Genomic DNA, 19,627 nt, shown 5'->3' with positions numbered 1-19,627 from the left:
TCCTCTGTGTACCCTCTTCTGTACACCCTCTTCTGTGCACCCTCTTCTGTGCACCCTCTTCTGTGTACCCTCTTCTGTGTACCCTCTTCTGTGTACCCTCTTCTGTACACCCTCTTCTGTGTACCCTCTTCTGTGTACCCTCTTCTGTGTACCCTCTTCTGTGTACCCTCTTCTGTGCACCCTCTTCTGTGTACCCTCTTCTGTGTACCCTCTTCTGTGTACCCTCTTCTGTGCACCCTCTTCTGTACACCCTCTTCTGTGTACCCTCTTCTGTACACCCTCTTCTGTGTACCCTCTTCTGTACACCCTCTTCTGTACACCCTCTTCTGTACACCCTCTTCTGTACACCCTCTTCTGTACACCCTCTTCTGTACACCCTCTTCTGTACACCCTCTTCTGTGTACCCTCTTCTGTACACCCTCTTCTGTACACCCTCTTCTGTACACCCTCTTCTGTACACCCTCTTCTGTACACCCTCTTCTGTACACCCTCTTCTGTACACCCTCTTCTGTGTACCCTCTTCTGTACACCCTCTTCTGTACACCCTCTTCTGTACACCCTCTTCTGTACACCCTCTTCTGTACACCCTCTTCTGTACACCCTCTTCTGTGTACCCTCTTCTGTACACCCTCTTCTGTACACCCTCTTCTGTACACCCTCTTCTGTACACCCTCTTCTGTACACCCTCTTCTGTACACCCTCTTCTGTACACCCTCTTCTGTACACCCTCTTCTGTACACCCTCTGTACACCCTCTTCTGTGTACCCTCTTCTGTGTACCCTCTTCTGTACACCCTCTGTGTACCCTCTTCTGTGTACCCTCTTCTGTGCACCCTCTTCTGTACACCCTCTTCTGTGTCCCCTCTTCTGTGTACCCTCTTCTGTGTACCCTCTTCTGTGTACCCTCTTCTGTACACCCTCTTGTGTACCCTCTTCTGTGTACCCTCTTCTGTACACCCTCTTCTGTGTACCCTCTTCTGTGTACCCTCTTCTGTGTACCCTCTTCTGTGTACCCTCTTCTGTGTACCCTCTTGTGTACCCTCTTCTGTACACCCTCTTCTGTGTACCCTCTTCTGTACACCCTCTTCTGTACACCCTCTTCTGTGTACCCTCTTCTGTACACCCTCTTCTGTGTACCCTCTTCTGTGTACCCTCTTCTGTACACCCTCTTCTGTGTACCCTCTTCTGTGTACCCTCTTCTGTGTACCCTCTTCTGTACACCCTCTTCTGTACACCCTCTTCTGTACACCCTCTTCTGTACACCCTCTTCTGTGTACCCTCTTCTGTACACCCTCTTCTGTACACCCTCTTCTGTACACCCTCTTCTGTACACCCTCTTCTGTACACCCTCTTCTGTGTACCCTCTTCTGTACACCCTCTTCTGTGTACCCTCTTCTGTGTACCCTCTTCTGTGTACCCTCTTCTGTACACCCTCTTCTGTGTACCCTCTTCTGTGTACCCTCTTCTGTACACCCTCTTCTGTACGCCCTCTTCTGTGTACCCTCTTCTGTACACCCTCTTGTGTACCCTCTTCTGTACACCCTCTTCTGTACACCCTCTTCTGTACACCCTCTTGTGTACCCTCTTCTGTGTACCCTCTTCTGTACACCCTCTTCTGTACACCCTCTTCTGTACACCCTCTTCTGTGTACCCTCTTCTGTGTACCCTCTTCTGTGTACCCTCTTCTGTACACCCTCTTCTGTGTACCCTCTTCTGTACACCCTCTTCTGTGTACCCTCTTCTGTGTACCCTCTTCTGTACACCCTCTTCTGTGTCCCCTCTTCTGTGTACCCTCTTCTGTGTACCCTCTTCTGTGTACCCTCTTCTGTACACCCTCTTGTGTACCCTCTTCTGTACACCCTCTTCTGTGTACCCTCTTCTGTGCACCCTCTTCTGTGCACCCTCTTCTGTGCACCCTCTTCTGTGCACCCTCTTCTGTGCACCCTCTTCTGTGTACCCTCTTCTGTACACCCTCTTCTGTGTACCCTCTTCTGTACACCCTCTTGTGTACCCTCTTCTGTACACCCTCTTCTGTGTACCCTCTTCTGTGCACCCTCTTCTGTGCACCCTCTTCTGTGCACCCTCTTCTGTGCACCCTCTTCTGTGCACCCTCTTCTGTGCACCCTCTTCTGTACACCCTCTTCTGTACACCCTCTGTACACCCTCTTCTGTACACCCTCTTCTGTGCACCCTCTTCTGTGTACCCTCTTCTGTACACCCTCTTCTGTGTACCCTCTTCTGTGTACCCTCTTCTGTGTACCCTCTTCTGTGTACCCTCTTCTGTACACCCTCTTCTGTGTACCCTCTTCTGTGTACCCTCTTCTGTGTACCCTCTTCTGTGTACCCTCTTCTGTGTACCCTCTTCTGTACACCCTCTTCTGTACACCCTCTTCTGTACACCCTCTTCTGTACACCCTCTTCTGTGTACCCTCTTCTGTACACCCTCTTCTGTACACCCTCTTCTGTACACCCTCTTCTGTACACCCTCTTCTGTGTACCCTCTTCTGTGTACCCTCTTCTGTACACCCTCTTCTGTGTACCCTCTTCTGTACACCCTCTTCTGTACACCCTCTTCTGTGTACCCTCTTCTGTACACCCTCTTCTGTGTACCCTCTTCTGTACACCCTCTTCTGTACACCCTCTTCTGTACACCCTCTTCTGTGTACCCTCTTCTGTACACCCTCTTCTGTACACCCTCTTCTGTGCACCCTCTTCTGTACACCCTCTTCTGTACACCCTCTTCTGTACACCCTCTTCTGTACACCCTCTTCTGTACACCCTCTTCTGTATACCCTCTTCTGTGTACCCTCTTCTGTACACCCTCTGTACACCCTCTTCTGTACACCCTCTTCTGTACACCCTCTTCTGTACACCCTCTTCTGTACACCCTCTTCTGTACACCCTCTTCTGTGTACCCTCTTCTGTACACCCTCTTCTGTACACCCTCTTCTGTACACCCTCTTCTGTACACCCTCTTCTGTGTACCCTCTTCTGTACACCCTGTGTACCCTCTTCTGTACACCCTCTTCTGTGTACCCTCTTCTGTGTACCCTCTTCTGTACACCCTCTTCTGTGTACCCTCTTCTGTGTACCCTCTTCTGTACACCCTCTTCTGTACACCCTCTTCTGTGTACCCTCTTCTGTACACCCTCTGTACACCCTCTTCTGTGTACCCTCTTCTGTACACCCTCTTCTGTGTACCCTCTTCTGTACACCCTCTTCTGTACACCCTCTTCTGTACACCCTCTTCTGTGTACCCTCTTCTGTACACCCTCTTCTGTACACCCTCTTCTGTACACCCTCTTCTGTGCACCCTCTTCTGTACACCCTCTTCTGTACACCCTCTTCTGTATACCCTCTTCTGTACACCCTCTTCTGTGTACCCTCTTCTGTGCACCCTCTTCTGTACACCCTCTTCTGTACACCCTCTGTACACCCTCTTCTGTGCACCCTCTTCTGTACACCCTCTTCTGTACACCCTCTGTACACCCTCTTCTGTACACCCTCTTCTGTACACCCTCTTCTGTACACCCTCTTCTGTACACCCTCTTCTGTGCACCCTCTTCTGTGCACCCTCTTCTGTACACCCTCTTCTGTGTACCCTCTTCTGTACACCCTCTTCTGTACACCCTCTTCTGTACACCCTCTTCTGTACACCCTCTTCTGTACACCCTCTTCTGTGTACCCTCTTCTGTACACCCTCTTCTGTACACCCTCTTCTGTACACCCTCTTCTGTACACCCTCTTCTGTGCACCCTCTTCTGTGCACCCTCTTCTGTACACCCTCTTCTGTGTACCCTCTTCTGTACACCCTCTTCTGTACACCCTCTTCTGTACACCCTCTTCTGTACACCCTCTTCTGTACACCCTCTTCTGTACACCCTCTTCTGTACACCCTCTTCTGTACACCCTCTTGTGTACCCTCTTCTGTACACCCTCTTCTGTGTACCCTCTTCTGTGTACCCTCTTCTGTACACCCTCTTCTGTGTACCCTCTTCTGTACACCCTCTTCTGTGTACCCTCTTCTGTACACCCTCTTGTGTCCCCTCTTCTGTGTACCCTCTTCTGTGTACCCTCTTCTGTACACCCTCTTCTGTACACCCTCTTCTGTGTACCCTCTTCTGTGTACCCTCTTCTGTGTACCCTCTTCTGTACACCCTCTTGTGTCCCCTCTTCTGTGTACCCTCTTCTGTGTACCCTCTTCTGTACACCCTCTGTACACCCTCTTCTGTGTACCCTCTTCTGTGTACCCTCTTCTGTACACCCTCTTGTGTCCCCTCTTCTGTGTACCCTCTTCTGTGTACCCTCTTCTGTACACCCTCTGTACACCCTCTTCTGTGTACCCTCTTCTGTGCACCCTCTTCTGTACACCCTCTTCTGTACACCCTCTTCTGTGTACCCTCTTCTGTGTACCCTCTTCTGTGTACAAGCTTTGTAAATCTTTTCCCCCAAATTTTCCTATTGATCCATTTCAGAGCATTCTTAGTGACTTTGCCTTTTCTGTACATGTTCCGGATGTCCCAGACAATATTTTTGAATGACGTCCATATGTCCTTGACCAATTCTTACTTGAATAGTTTTCCCCCCAATTTATGTTGTTAGTTTGGGCTCATAGTCCTTAAGTTTACCTGTCTGAAGTCTGCACTGCTTCCCAAGTTGGATTGTAAATTATTGTGCTATGACTACTATTGCCTGAAGGATTAGCTATATGTATAAACTGAATAACATCTGGGTCACTCACAAGAATCAAGTCCAGAAGAGACAGCAGCCTTCTATGGGCGTCCTAGCACATTGAGTCAGGAAACAGCTACTCATTACATTGACAAGTTTATCATCTTTCCTGCTTGGGTTTCCCCAGTTTATGTTGGGCTGATAGAAGCCATTAATACTCTTCTCCTTTTCTTGCTCACCCTTCAAATATCAGGGTAAAATGACAAGCCATGGTCAACGTTCCCTGTAAGGTGTGCAGCTGTGCACTGCGCCAGGGAACCCGCGCAGCCGGCTTGTCGACATTCAATGTAAAAACCACGCATGCACGGTTCCCTCCGCAATGCCCTGGTCCACTCCTAAATCACCCCCAACACCCCTTCCCCTTCCCATGGCACCTTCCCATGCCAGCACATGAAATGCAACACCTGCCCTTTTACCTCCTCCCTTCCCGCTGTCCAGGGCCCCAAACACTCCTTCTAGATGAAACAGCGATTTACTTGTACTTCTTACAATCTAGTATACTGTATTCACTGCCCACGATGAGGTTTCCTCTACATTGGGGAGACCAAAGGCAGACTGGGTGACCGCTTTGCGGAATACCTCCGTTCAGTCCGTAAGGGTGACCCCGAGCTTCCGGTCGCCTGTCTCTTTAATTCTCCGCTCCACTCCTACTCTGACCTCTCCGTCCTCGGCCTCTTACACTGCTCCAACGAAGCTCAACGTAAGCTTGAGGAACAGCACCTCATCTTTCAATTAGGCACTTTACAGCCTTCTGGACTCAACATCGAATTCAACAATTTCAGATCATAACCTTTGCCCCCATTTTTTCCAAACAACAGCTGTTGATGATTCTGCAATTCCCATTTACACCTTTTCTAGTTCCATCTTTTGTATCTTTACTTGTCCCATTACCATCTCCTTTTGCTTTGCACCATCATACCTTTTGTCATTTAATCACTCCTGCCTTCTACCCTATCACAGACCTTCCCTTTTGTTCTTTCCTCCCCCCACCTTTCCCTGCCCCTGCACTTGCTTAAAACCTGTTACATCGCCAACATTTTCCAGTTCTGACGACAGGTCATCGACCTGAAACTCTGTTTCTCTCTCCACAGATGCTACCTGACCTGCTGAGTATTTCCAGCATTTTCTGTTTTTGTTTCAGATTTCCAGCATATTTCTTCATAGCGACCAGAATTAAAACATTTTAAAGTGATCCCACCACCTTTTACACACACATTACATAAGATTTCCAATATCTCTGATGGAAGTGGGAAAGGTAAAAGTTGGCACGGTTATGTATCAATGTATCTAATTTACATACTCATCCACACATGCACAGTTTCCAATTTTTCCCTTCCTCTACAAGTGACTTTTGCTGTGGTACAGTCCCAGGGGCCTCAGCAGCCTGCTGGCAGCTCTCCAGTTCCTAACACAGGTGACTATTCTTCATGCATGAGTCTAGACTCTAAATGTCAGGTGACTAATCGACTATGTGTGGCAAAACAGTAGGGTGACCATATTTTCTAAACCGAATCCGGGGACACACAGGGTAAGAGCACAGCAAAAGTAGTCAGGACGGAAAATGCAGGTTGCGCAGCATAGTGAGGCAAATTTTTTTTTAGCAGCCTATATTTTAAACAGTTGCACATATAAACTGCAAATGTAAAACAAATGTGATTACAATTACCGCGGATGTGACGTCACACGATTGAAGCGCATTCAGATGCCGTTTATAAATAATAAAATAACACTCTTCAGGAACGTCAGTTTTTCGTACCCACTGTCTATACGGCCTATTCAGAAAATCTCTTTCTTCACATCATTGCCCAAGTCATTTAATTCCCTCCCTCTCCTTTATGGTCCTCTATAAAATTCCTCTTTGACCAAATTTTTCATCACTCCCCCCAATATCACCGTCTTTGGCTTAGTGTCCATTTTTTTGATTATGCTTCTGTGAACGGCCTTGAGATCTGGGAATAGGCGGGGGAAGCTCAGTGTTTGCTCAGTGAAGGGTAAATGCTGGCAGGGACTGGTTGGGCCAAAGGGCCTGTTTCTGTGTTGTATTTCTATGTATTTCAGTGTAAAGAGCGGATTCCCCACTCCTCGCACGGGAACTCCCCAGGAACATTATTGAGTTCTGGGAAAGGTCTCACAGCAAACAGGGAACTGTGCTTTCCTTTCCTGGGCGCTGGCTAACTCTCCGTCTATTCCCAGCACTGACTGGTTGATCCGCTGTCTATACCCAGCGCTGACTGATCGACCCACCGTCTATTTGTTTCTCCCTCAGCCCCGTGATCCGCACTGCAGCCCGGCCTCTAAAGCTGCTCCCGAGGGTGCCGTGTTATTGGCCCAGTTAACGCAGCATGTGAGGCATGTCAATGCCTCTTGGCCCTTTAGGCTCACTCATCACGAGCAGCACTGTGCCAGAAGCTGCCGGAGACTCAGCATCGTGGCCCGGTCCAGGAAGGAGGCGAATTACAGTCTCGTGAGGCAGCGACCGTCCTCAGGCTCACGGTCCGTTGTCTCGTCCACTCAGTTCCAGCCACAGCGAGTCGGGTGGTCTGCCGGTTCCCAGGATCTTGGCCAAGACTTTTATTCAATGGCCGGTGTTTGTGCTTCAGTCCCTTGAGGCAGTAGCAGGTTTGCGGTGGCGCTTCGCTAATTTCCCCGTTATTTTTGTAGCGCATTATATTTGACCTCCGCACCCCCCAACGGGAAATGGGGAAGCCTGCCCAGTGAGAGGCGCCTTGGGGCGAACCCACATCGAACAATCAGATTCACATTTTCACATCAGCAGCTAATGAGATGTGTTACCTGTCCCTAGGCTCCGACTCACACAGACAACACCGCCATCACACCTCCCACGTAAACATAGCCACCCCATTGGCCAGTACTCACACCCCACTCTGTCCTTTCATTGGTCCAAACTCAAGCCAATTCGGTCAAAGCCAAACTGTTGTCTCAGACCGTGATCTGCCCTATCATTGGTCCAAACTGAAGCCAATCCGGTCAAAGCTATTCAGCAGACAGTAAACGGTAATCTGTCCTTTTATTGGTCTGTCACTGACAATGAGCAGAGAATCTGTCAATCAACAGTGGGCCCTGTTGATTGGTCCATCTCTGAAACCCTGAGTGCGGGCATGGATTTACACGAGCTGCAATGGAACTTACTGAAATAAAATGGCAGGTAGGGTATTCGGGGACAAGTTTCATGAACCGGGGACTCTTCCGGGGACACAGTACCTCATCCGGGGGTTGTCCCCGGAAAATGGGGATGTATGGTCACCCTGTAAAGGAGCCAACCCAGATCCATTTCCATTCAACATCCACACATGTGCACTTGTCAACAGGAGTCAACTAGATCATAATCCTACCTAACCTGAAACCAATTGTTATGTCTCACTGCGCACTGACTGAGATCAGCAAAATCAGCATAACGAAAGAGATAGAGAGTAAGATGAAGCAGAAAAAGGGGTCATTTGACAGATGTCAGGTTGAGAATACAAGTGAGAACCAGGCTGAACATAGAGGCCTAGAAATTCGGTGGCGCCCCCTACCGCCCCGGAAGGAGCCGCGAGCGCCAGCGAGAAATTCAGTTTCAGCGCCCCAAACGGAAGCGGGGCGCTGCTCGAGGCGCTCCGCATCCCTCTTGGGGCGCTGCAACTGAAAATCACAGCGCAACATGCCGCAGCACCACACGCTGCGGCACGGCACGCTGCGGTACTGCAGGTATTCCTCCCGTTCTTAAAGGGGAGGGGCCTGCTGCAGCGCGATCCGAGATCGCGAGTGCCGGCAAAAGAGCCCGGCACCGAGGAGAAGTGCCGGGCTCTTGGGACACAGCCGGCACAACGTGGGGGGGGGGGGGGGGGCTCAGAAGGCCGGGGACGACAGCGCGGAGAGGTGCTGGCAGGCGGCCAGCAAAAGAAATGGCCGCCCCGCACCTCCTTTAAATAGCGCCTCTACCGCCGCAGGTAGGCCCCCCTGAACTGGTCGCAGACCAAATATCGCGATCGGGGCGGTAGCGGGGCACTGCGCACACCGATGACGTCATTGGTGGCGGCGCAGCACTACAGGCTAACGCCGCCATTAGTGCCCCGCTAAATTTCGCGGGAGGCGTGGCCAGTGGCGCTAAATCCACTAAGTGCCCTCTTTGGGCACTAACTGGTGGCGCAGGCCACCGAATTTCTAGGCCAGAAAGTTCAGAGGGGAATGAAAAAGGAAATAAGAGGGGCAAAGAAAGAGTATGAGAATAGACTAGCAGCTAACTTAAAAGGGAACCCAAAAGTCTTTTATAGGCATATAAATAATAAATGTGTAGTAAGAGGACGGGTGGGGCCGATTAGGGACCAAAAAGGAGACCTACACATGGAGGCAGAGGGTATGGCTGAGGTACTAAATGAGTACTTTGCATTTGTCTTTACCAAGGAAGAAGATGCTGCCAAAGTCATAGTGAAAGAGGAGGTAGTTGAGATACTGGATGGGATAAAAATTGATAAAGAGGAGGTACTAGAAAGGCTGGCTGTAAAGTAAATAAGTCACCAGGACCGGATGGGATGCATCCTAGGATGCTGAGGGAGGTTAAGGGGGGAAATAGTAGAGATACTGGCCATAATCTCCTTAGATATGGGGCTGGTGCCAGAGGACTGGAGAATTACAAATGTTACACCCTTGTTCAAAAAAGGGTGCAAGGATAAACTCAGCAACTACAGGCCAGTCAGTTTAACCTCAGTAGTGGGGAAGCTTTTAGAAATGATAATTTGAGACACAATTAACAGTCACTTGGATAAGTGTGGATTAATTAGGGAAAGCCAGAACAGACTTATCAAAGGCAAATTGTGCTTAACTAACTTGCTAGAGTTTTTTGATGAGGTAACAGAGAGGGTTGATGAGGGTAATGCGGTTGATGTGGTGTACATGGACTTCCAAAAGGCGTTTGATAAAGTGCCACATAAAAGCTTGCCAGCAAAGTTGAAGCCCATTGAATAAAAGGGACAGTGGCAGCATGGATACGAAATTGGCTAAGTGACAGGAAACAGAGAGTAGTGGTGAATGGTTGTTTTTCGGAATGGGGGAAGGTATACAGTGGTGTTCCCCAGGAGTCGGTACTAGGACCACTGCTTTTCTTGATATATATTAATGACTTGGACTTGGGAGTACAGGGCACAATTTCAAAATTTGCAGATGACATAAAACTTGGAAGTATAGTGAATAGTGAGGAGGATAGTGATAGACTTCAAGAGTACATAGATAGGCTGGAATGGGCGGACATGTGGCAGATGAAATTTAACGCAGAAAAGTGCGAAATGATACATTTTGGTAGTAAGAACAAGGAGAGGCAATATAAACTAAAGGTACAATTCCAAAGGGGGTGCATGAACAGACAGACCTTGGAGTATATATGCACAAATCGTGAACGTGGCAGGGCAGGCTGAGAAAGCAGTTCAAAATGCATACAGAATCCTGGGCTTCATAAATAGAGGCATAGGGCTGGATTTTCATTGAGGAGTCGGGTAGGAGGCGGGACTACAACTTTCGGGGTTATAGTCCCACCTCCATCGAGTTCTAGCCAACCCACGCGATTTTTCCCTGATTGACCCGGCAACAGGTGACGTCACAGATTGAAATTTCATCTGTCAAGACCTTTTGACAGATGAAATATCTGCGTTTCACAGCTGTTTGAAGCTGTCAAACACTGACAATCTGTACTCTAAGTTAATTCCTTCCTCTCAGGCTGATTTAGAGATCTCCCCGGAACAGAAAGCTGAATGCTGCAATTTTTGACAGCTCGCAGCCATTCTGCTTTCTGTGTCAGTGAGATGAGGGACTCCCGAGACCTAAAGGAAGGAAGGCTGTAAAGGTAAGAAAAGGTATGTAAAACTTCTTTAAACACTTTACACACCAAACACACTTACCTTTGCACTCATGCACCCATCACTCACCTGAACACCGGACATCTCGACCCCTCCAAGCCCTTCATCCCGACGGTCCGCCTCCTCTAACTTGGCGTGGTTTGGAGCCATCGGGAATCCCACACTTCAACAATAAAAATAGGGATTAGGCTAAAAACTGCCTGTTAACAGGCAGTTAATTGGCACTAATCCCCTTCCCGCCTCGGGGAGGCGAGTCCCAGTGCGGGGCGGGTATCCGCCTCCTTTGAAACTGGCATGGAGACGGGTTGGGGGGGCGGGATGGGGTCGGGACCCCTGATTTCGGGATTTAACCCCCCGAACGCCTCCAATCCCACCTCCACAGCCCAATGAAAATCCTGCCCATAGAGTACAAAAGCAAGGAAGACATGATGAACCTTTTTCAAACACTGGTTCGGCTTCAACTGGAGTATTGTGTCCAATTCTGGGCACCGCACTTTAGGAAGGATATGAAGGCCTTAGAGAGGGTGCAAAAACGATTCACAAGAATGGTTCCAGGGATGCTAACGTAACCCCACTATTTAAAAAAGGTGGTAGAGAGAAAACAGGGAATTATAGACATAGCCTGACATCGGTAGTGGGGAAAATGCTAAGAGTCCATTATAAAAGATGTAATAGCAGAGCACTTGGAAAACAGTGACAGGATCGGACAAAGTCAACATGGATTTACAAAAGGTAAATCATGCTTGACTAATCTACTGGAATTTTTTGAGGATGTAACTGGTAGAATAGATAAGGGAGAACCAGTGGATGTGGTGTATTTGGACTTTCAGAAGGCTTTCGATAAGGTCCTGCATAAGAGATTGGCGTGTAAAGTTAAAGCACATGGGATTGGGGGTAAGGTACTGACTTGGATAGAGAACTGGTTGGCAGACAGGAAGCAAAGAGTTAGAATAAATGGGTCTTTTTCTGAGTGGCAGGCAGTGACTAGTGGGGTACCGCAGGGATCGGTGCTAGGACCCCAGCTATTCACAATATATATTAATGATCTAGACGAGGGAACTAGATGTAATATCTCCAAGTTTGCAGACGACACAAAGCTGGGTGGGCGTGTGTGCTGTGAGGAGGATGCAGAGAAACTCCAGTATGATTTGGACAGGTTGGGTGATTGGGCAGATGCATGGCAGATGCAGTATAATGTGGATAAATGCAAGGTTATCCACTTTGGTGGCAAAAACAGGAAGACAGATTATCTGAACGGCAATAGATTGGGAAAAGGGGAAGTGCTACGAGACCTGGGTGTCCTTGTACACCAGTCGCTGAAGGTAAGCATGCAGGTGCAGCAGGCGGTTAAAAAGGCAAATGGTATGTTGGCCTTCATAGCGAGAGGGTTTGAGTACAGGAGCAAGGATGTCTTGCTGCAGATGTACAAGGCCTTGGTGAGACCACACCTTGAGTATTGTGTGCAGTTTTGGGCGCCTTATCTGAGGAAGGATGTTCTTGCCATGGAGGGAGTGCAACGAAGATTCACCAGACTGATACCTGGGATGGCAGGAATGAAGTATGAAGAGAGATTGGGTCGATTAGGCTTGTATTCGCTAGAGTTTAGAAGAATGAGAGGGGATCTCATTGAAACTTATAAAATTCTAACAGGTCTAGACAGACTAGATGCAGGAAGGATGTTCCCGATGGCGGGGGAATCCAGAACCAGGGGTCACAGTCTAAGGATAAGGGGTAAGCCATTTAGGACTGAGATGAGGAGGAATTTCTTCACCCAGAGAGTGGTGAACCTGTGGAATTCTCTACCACAGAAGGCAGTTGAGGCCAAATTATTAAATGTATTCAAGAAGGAGTTAGATATATTTTTTAAGGCTAAAAGGATCAAGGGATATGGGGAGAAAGCAGGGACAGGGTACTGAATTTGGATGATCAGCCCTGATCTCATTGAATGGTGGAACAAGCTCGAGGGGCCGAATGGCCTACTCCTGCTCCTATCGTCTATGTTTCTATGGGGGAATTTGGTTACATGGATAGACTGGAGAAGCTGGGGTTGTTCTCCTTAGAGCAGAGAAGTTTGAGAGGAGATTTGATAGAGGTGTTCAAAATCATGAAGGGTCGAGACAGAGTAGATAGAGAGAGACTGTTCCCATTAGCGGAAGGGTCGAGAACCAGAGGACCCAGATTTAAGGTGATTGGCAGAAGAACCAAAGGCGACATGAGGAAAAAAAATTTTATGCAGTGAATGATTAGGATCTGGAATTCACTGCCTGAAATGGTGGTGGTGGCAGATTCAATCCTGGCTTTCAAAAGGGAATTGGATAAGTACCTGACGGAAAAAAATATGCAGGGCTATGGGGAAAGGGCAGGGGAGTGGGACTAATTGAAGTGCTCTTGCAGAGAGCTAGCATGGGTTTGACAAGCCTAATGGCCTCCTTCTGTGCTGTAACCATTCTATGATAACAACAACAACAACTTGTATTGATATAGCACCTTTAGCGTAGTAAAACGTCCCAAGGTGCTTCACAGGAGCGTTATAAAACAAAATTTGACACCGAGCCACACAAGGAGATATTGGGGCAGATGACCAAAAGTTTGGTCAAAGAGGTAGGTTTTAAGGAGTGTCTTAAAGGAGGAATGAGAGGTAAAGAGGCAGAGAGGTTTAGGGAGGGAATTCCAGAGCTTAGGGGCTTGGCAGCTGAAGGCACAACCGCCAATGGTTTTAAAGAGATAAAAGCCTAGGACTTTCCTAGTCTGCAAAGCTCACAGATATATTTACCCACTAATCCATCAGCAGAATTTTCCAGGTTTCTTTCCTCTATCAGGAGATTATAAAATTCTAACAGGACTAGGCAGACTAGATGCAGGAAGGATGTTCCCGATGACGAGGGAGTCCAGAACCAGGGGTCACAGTCTAAGGATAAGGGGTAAGCCATTTAGGACTGAGATGAGGAGGAATTTCTTCACCCAGTGAGTGGTGAACCTGTGGAATTCTCTGCCACAGAGGGCGGTGGAGGCCAATTCATTAAGTATATTCAAGAAGGAGTTAGATATATTTCTTGAGGCTAAAGGGATCAAGGGATATGGGGAGAAAGCAGGGACAGGGTACTGAATTTGGATGATCAGCCATGATCTCATTAAATGGCAGAGTGGGCTCGAGGGGCCGAATGGCCTACTCCTGCTGCTATGTTTCAATGTTACATGGCTCTTGGTGGGTAGGGTGTGTCTGAATGGCAATGCATAAGACATCGTGACTCTGGGCCAGGCTAGATAGGCCAGCTGGTCTTTTTCTGTCTGGCATTTTCTTATGTTTGTATGTAACATATCACTTACACATTCTGAAAAGGTAGTGCAAGGGGTTCTGTGCACAGGTATAATGCCTGTGTTCCAGAATTATGGCCGTACTTCTTCTGTGGATTGCATATTTTTAGGAGGCATTAAACTGTTAAAGATATTTTTATCTTGTACGAATGTGCGTAAGGAAACCGAGTTAAAATTGTTTTTCTCTATGTTTATTTCTTTTTTTGAGCTTTTTCTCTTGCTATTATAATTCCTAATTATTTTCTCATACCGGTTTTACTTCACTCTGTGTATAAATGCTGGGAATGCCAACATTCACCACTGGCTCAGACTGGAATGTTAAAGGATAATAATTATGTTGCAGCTATACTGAAAGCCGTTAGGGAAAGAAGAGAATCACAAAATATCAAGATTTTCAGTTTTCTGCTTAGTGGAACCTCGATCTGCACTCTGATTATCCGTGTTCTCAAGTATCTGCAAAAACTTTCCTGGATAATGGGAGGCCAGTGGGAGTTAGGACTGTAGCACTTGTTTTTTTTTTACTCACTGCCATTATCCTACTCCTGCTGGCAAAATCAGCTGCTGCTGGGGCATCTGATGTAGCAGATCAGATTTGCTGTCTTAGAACACCCATTCTCTTGCCCACAACTCCAGCCATCTAACTGGCTATAGACCCAAGACAACTGGCCAAAAATGCTCCCCTAATGTTAACCACAGATTCCCCAGCTACAAAGGTGAGGACTAAACACAGCATATTCTCATCTCCAAAATAACAGCAGGCTGTATTGATTTTAAAGCCAACAGCTCCACAGAGACAATGCCAGAGGGGTTCCCTACTGAATTTTGCAAGTTAACACTTACTTATGTAGCTGGGGAGGGGGCACGATTGGCATCAAAGGAGCATTTTTACCCATGGTCTCTTGGCTCTGTGATAGGACCAGTGGTTGGAGTTACAAGTGTGTGCATGGGCACTGATCTTGCCGACAAGAACAAATAAATGAAGATGGGGTGGCGGGATGGAAGAGCTGGAGGGAACTGAGACAGGTAGGTGTGAAGGTTATCTGGTCATTTCCACTATCCAGCAAAAGGGGACTCCATTATGGAAAATCAAGTTTCCATGTATAGTGACTCAAAATTGGGTGTTTTTGCTGCAGGCAGAATCCTTGAATACATGGACCCTGAATTTCCGAGGGGGTTTGAGATAACCCTCACGGAAACTCAGGTTCATTGAATATATGGAAACACCAATAATTTTTTTGGAGGGAAATCTATATGTCGGAAGATTTTGTAAACTTTAGGAGTGAACATTTAATTTTGTAGAGGCTGTGAGAAACACTGGAATCACCATTCCCTTTTATGCATATACCCAAATTTTTGAGGGTTGGTAAAGAAAATGTTCTCTACTGAATTTGTCATTAAAAAAAGTTTTCCCTGGTCATTGCAATGAAAATAAGGTCCTAAGATGCACATGTATCACATTTGCACATTGTATGATATACATGTACATCACGTAGAGTACTAGCATCTCTCAATTTGCATGATGACTGATGTAAAAAAACTACTAGGCACTTGGTCTAAGCGTTAAACAAAGCTCAACTGTTTTACAACATGGAGGTCTAGTTGTGTCCTTCACTAGTTCCTGTTAAGAATGTCCTGCGCAAGCTGGGCCCGTGCCCGAGTATTTATACTCTCCCTGGACAGCGCCACCCGTAGGCCGCTCAGTATTATTTCATAAGTCTTTCTTTCATGAATGACTGATTCATGTCAGTGACGTTACTATTGTGACATGTGTGCGTCTTGGCATCTGATTTCCTGCAGGAAAATAAAAGGAGGCATTGGAATTTTTTTTAAGGGGACCCTGATCTTGCTGTGGCACCAGCTGTACAGTGCTTATAGACTGGCTATATATCATTTGCTTGTCTATCATCCTTCTATGTTTATTGGTATTTTGGGATTTGCCATTCCTTTCCATGGTACCTTTTTGACATTTCCCTGTAACACAGAATTGCAATGGTTCTGCAAGTCAATATATAAGAATTTAGAAAAGAAACTAAACATTTAATCCAGTTTATTTTAAAATGAGTTCCACTTTTTTTCTTTTTATTAAAGAAATCCAATCCAGTATGAGATAATTGTTAAAATAAAACAGTTTTTTCCTTGAGTAACTTAGGGGGAGGGCTCAAAGTTACGGATCATGAAACCATAGATCACAAAGAAATCCCAGTAACTGGGATTTTACACCACTGTATTAACTCAGCCGATTGACTTTGGTGTATGCTCAAGAAATGAGAGACTGTAATCAATTACTTTACGCCTTACAATAATAGTGTTTTTCAATAAATCAATATTTTTTCAGTCTGTTTTCTTGAGTTTGTGATTTTTAACAACATTCTCTAAAAAATTTTTGGGGGGGGTCAAAGTTTATCCCACTAATTTTCTATTACAAATAGAATCTGAAAAAATTAGATTGGTAATCATTCTTACATGTAATGTGGCATAATCCAAGAAAACATTAAAAAATGCACAGTCAGTCTAACGTCATTTCAATTTAAAAGGAACATTATGTAGCTTTTTCTTGAACTGTAAATTTAGACTATTGTAACTGTGGTTATGAGAAATACAATTAGAATGTGCCCACATGTATACCAGAATTCCAAGTGGCATGGACTTATTCTGCTAAAGTAAGATTAGACTAGCAGCCCAAATCTGAGCATATTTCCCATTATCAAACACCAGTAAAAACATCAGGCGCAATAAATCAACCGTTTAAGTAAAAAAAAGACACAGGAAAATGAAGACTGCATCAAACTAAAACAGAAGAAAACAATCCGTGACCTTTCCATACAGCAAGACACGGGGCATACTGACAAGTTAACTACGTTTTGCCCTTGCAACATGTTGCCAATATTGTATTTGCTTTTTCCTCCAAAACAGGGTTTATTAAAAGGGTAGATTGCACCCTGTAGTTGCTCACTTTTCTCCCAAAGATTGCAAATAAGTAAGATCCTGTCATAACACAATGTTTAGTCAGAAATGACCAAGATATAGGACTAGCATGATCAACAAATAAAACAAAACACGATTTTATATTAAAAATGGTGGTTGTTCAATGAGTACTTCAGTTCGATTGGCAGACAAAATGATAGAAAGATAAAAAGAACTGAAGGTGTGGTGAAGCAACTCAAACATTTAGAAGAGACAACTGATATTTAATCTTCAATCAGGATCATGCACCTTTAGCTATAAAGAAAACAGTGAACAGTAAATTATACCATATACTGCATTTTGCAGTTTCAACAAAATAAAGAAATATAAATCTAATATTCCCAAATCCACATAATAATTTTAAACTCAGCATACCTGTATTGCAAAATACGTATAATGTTATGCACCAGACAGGAGCTTTTTGCAACATTATTCTACAGGATTATCAACTCTCCCTTACCTCCTCCCCTCCCCCAACACATGCTCACACAGTGACAGGACTTTGATGACAGTCTTTTTTTTATATCAGAAAATGTTGGCATGTGCAAGGTTGAGTGATCACAATTGTACCTGTGAATTGTTTCACTTTGTAATCCAGGCATTCCCTTTTTCAATCCCTTCTATAATATGATCACCAAAGCAGAATGCTTTGAAGAAAGCTTATCGGCCTAAAATGAATAGTCAATAAGCAATTAGTACAAGGCCCTCATCCTATTTGAAAAGATCTTTACAGTCTCAAGAGACCAGCAGTGAAGCAGATAAGGCTTTTGCTTGACGCTTAAAGGCAACTTTCAGTTGTGGTATTGCAAGCCATCATGGAACTGGAAGAAAGATACATCCACATCTTTTGCAGGAAGAGTAGAAAATCGGCCTATCCTCTTACTTTTCTCCCATTGGGGTACGGTGTGGTGAAGCAACTCAAACATTTAGAACTGACAACTGATATTTAATCGTGATATTAAATTTAAACCCACAATGATCTTACAACTTTTTTTAAAATGTAAAATTTGACTAGAATAGAAGACTACTTTTCCTGAGGTTTTCATCATTTTCATAAGTTAACCCCTTCTGCGAAACAGAAATTTAAAAGTTGAGAGGCTCAATAAATAGGTGGCCTATACAGGCCAGGAAGGTAGCAGGTTTGATCTTTGATGTATACTTAGTCTGCTGATATCAGCTAAGGTAGCAGGGGTGATGCAATTGACCTCAGATTCCGAGGTTAGGGAGGGAAAAAGCGGCCGGAGTTCCTGCTCCTGACTGCTATTCAGCAACACCTACTGGAAGTGTGCATCATGGCCATTCAGCAAGAACAGAATTGAGCTTTGATGTGCTGCCTCTATCGTTGAATAGCCAAATAACATGCACTGTCAAGGATCACACATGAATAATTCCCACTTGAACATAGTACTGGAGGGCGATCACATGGAACCATAACACAGCAAAGAATCAACACCTTTTGAAGAGGAGAGGTGAAAAAAAACTTGAGAGTTGGAGCTAAATACATCTCTGCCTTTATGTTACCTGCCATATCTGCTCCTCACTTAGCGATGTCAGACGGTCACTCTTTAGAACTTCTCGGAGCAGCCGGTAAGGGAGTGCCAAGACCTTTTCAGGGTGGTTTTTCAGCAGTTCAGAAAGGTGCTTGACCAGGAAGTTAACTACTGCTTCCTCCAGCAGTGTAAGATTAAATAGGTCAGCAAGTTTGTATAAATCCAGGTAATTGAAACTAGTCAGTTCCTAGGAGAACAAAAGGAACACTGAAAATGACATTCCTGTCACTCATACATATAGTGAGTATACAGTGTACATACAATTTCACTATAATCTATATCATATCATTACCCGGTAGCACGGCAGTAATAATGTCAGAAAGATGGTGAATACCTTTCACAAATGTCATACCGTAGAATGAATGAGTCTTCAAAAGGCAACTATCCCAGCCAAATTTCAGAAGAGACAGAATAGAGATAGACTACTTCCTATAGACCACTCTTGCTTACATCTATTTGCAGAGGAGCATTGGAAGAGACCTCGGAGGAAGTCACCTGTCTTCTGAACATTGAAGTGAGTGGCTAGGAGCCGACCAATATTTTTTTTATGGAATAAAAATAAATGTAAATAGCAGGCATTAGAATAATTCAAGGTTGTAATCTAATTTGAAAGACTCAGGTCCTTTTTTTCCAGGAGGGAGAGTAAATTTTGGTCTACATATTGCAAGTAACGGTTCTTCATTTGAAATAAAAATACTATTTCATTTCACAGTCAGCTTTAAGATTTTTATGAGTGAGTCTGCTAGCTTAATGTCAAGTAATAGTTAGCGTTATACTGTGAAGCTGCAGCCTCAATTAATTTCACGTAACTGCCTTACAGTCATCAGAAAGACAAGACTTTCATACCAGCAGTCTGGGATGAATTTCCACCCAGTTCCAGAGGAGAAAGGGCGCTGTTTAAATCTACTGTGGCATCTGAATCCCTGAGAATAGATTATAGCCTATTTAGCCATTTCAATGTATCCATTATTCAAATTTTATTTTATATATGGGATATACCAAAGGTGAAAACTTTAGAGGAATAGTCACCCTGGGCCCTTCTTTTGCAACTCTTATGAGCTTAGTTTCAAAACGGCATAAATTGAAGCCCAAGTAGATGTTATGTTGTCTCTTTTCTCTTGAACAAGGATGGTTTGTAACACATTCAATTATGAGAGACAGTGCAGAATATAAAGTATGTGTCTATACTTAATGCAATAATGACGAGACAGCTTGGAAG

General features: G+C 45.4%; 1 protein-coding gene across 1 annotated transcript in view; it reads right to left on the bottom strand.

Annotated features, from left to right (window-relative positions):
- The window catches only part of klhl32 (kelch-like family member 32), a 411,538-nt gene that overhangs the window by 120,561 nt on the left and 271,350 nt on the right, over positions 1–19,627 (bottom strand). Inside the window, exon 6 of the mRNA XM_085997427.1 lies at positions 18,380–18,595. Within this exon, the coding sequence (XP_085853553.1) occupies positions 18,380–18,595 (216 nt within the window). The remainder of the gene's footprint in view (positions 1–18,379; positions 18,596–19,627) is intronic.

The sequence above is a fragment of the Somniosus microcephalus genome, chromosome 9 (genome assembly GCF_052327205.1).
Source record: "Somniosus microcephalus isolate GS21.2 chromosome 9, FLI_Smic_1.0, whole genome shotgun sequence".
NCBI classification, from domain to species: Eukaryota; Metazoa; Chordata; class Chondrichthyes; order Squaliformes; family Somniosidae; genus Somniosus; species Somniosus microcephalus.
The sequence above is the reverse complement of the archived record's forward strand: the minus strand, read 5'-3'. Positions and strand labels throughout refer to the sequence as shown.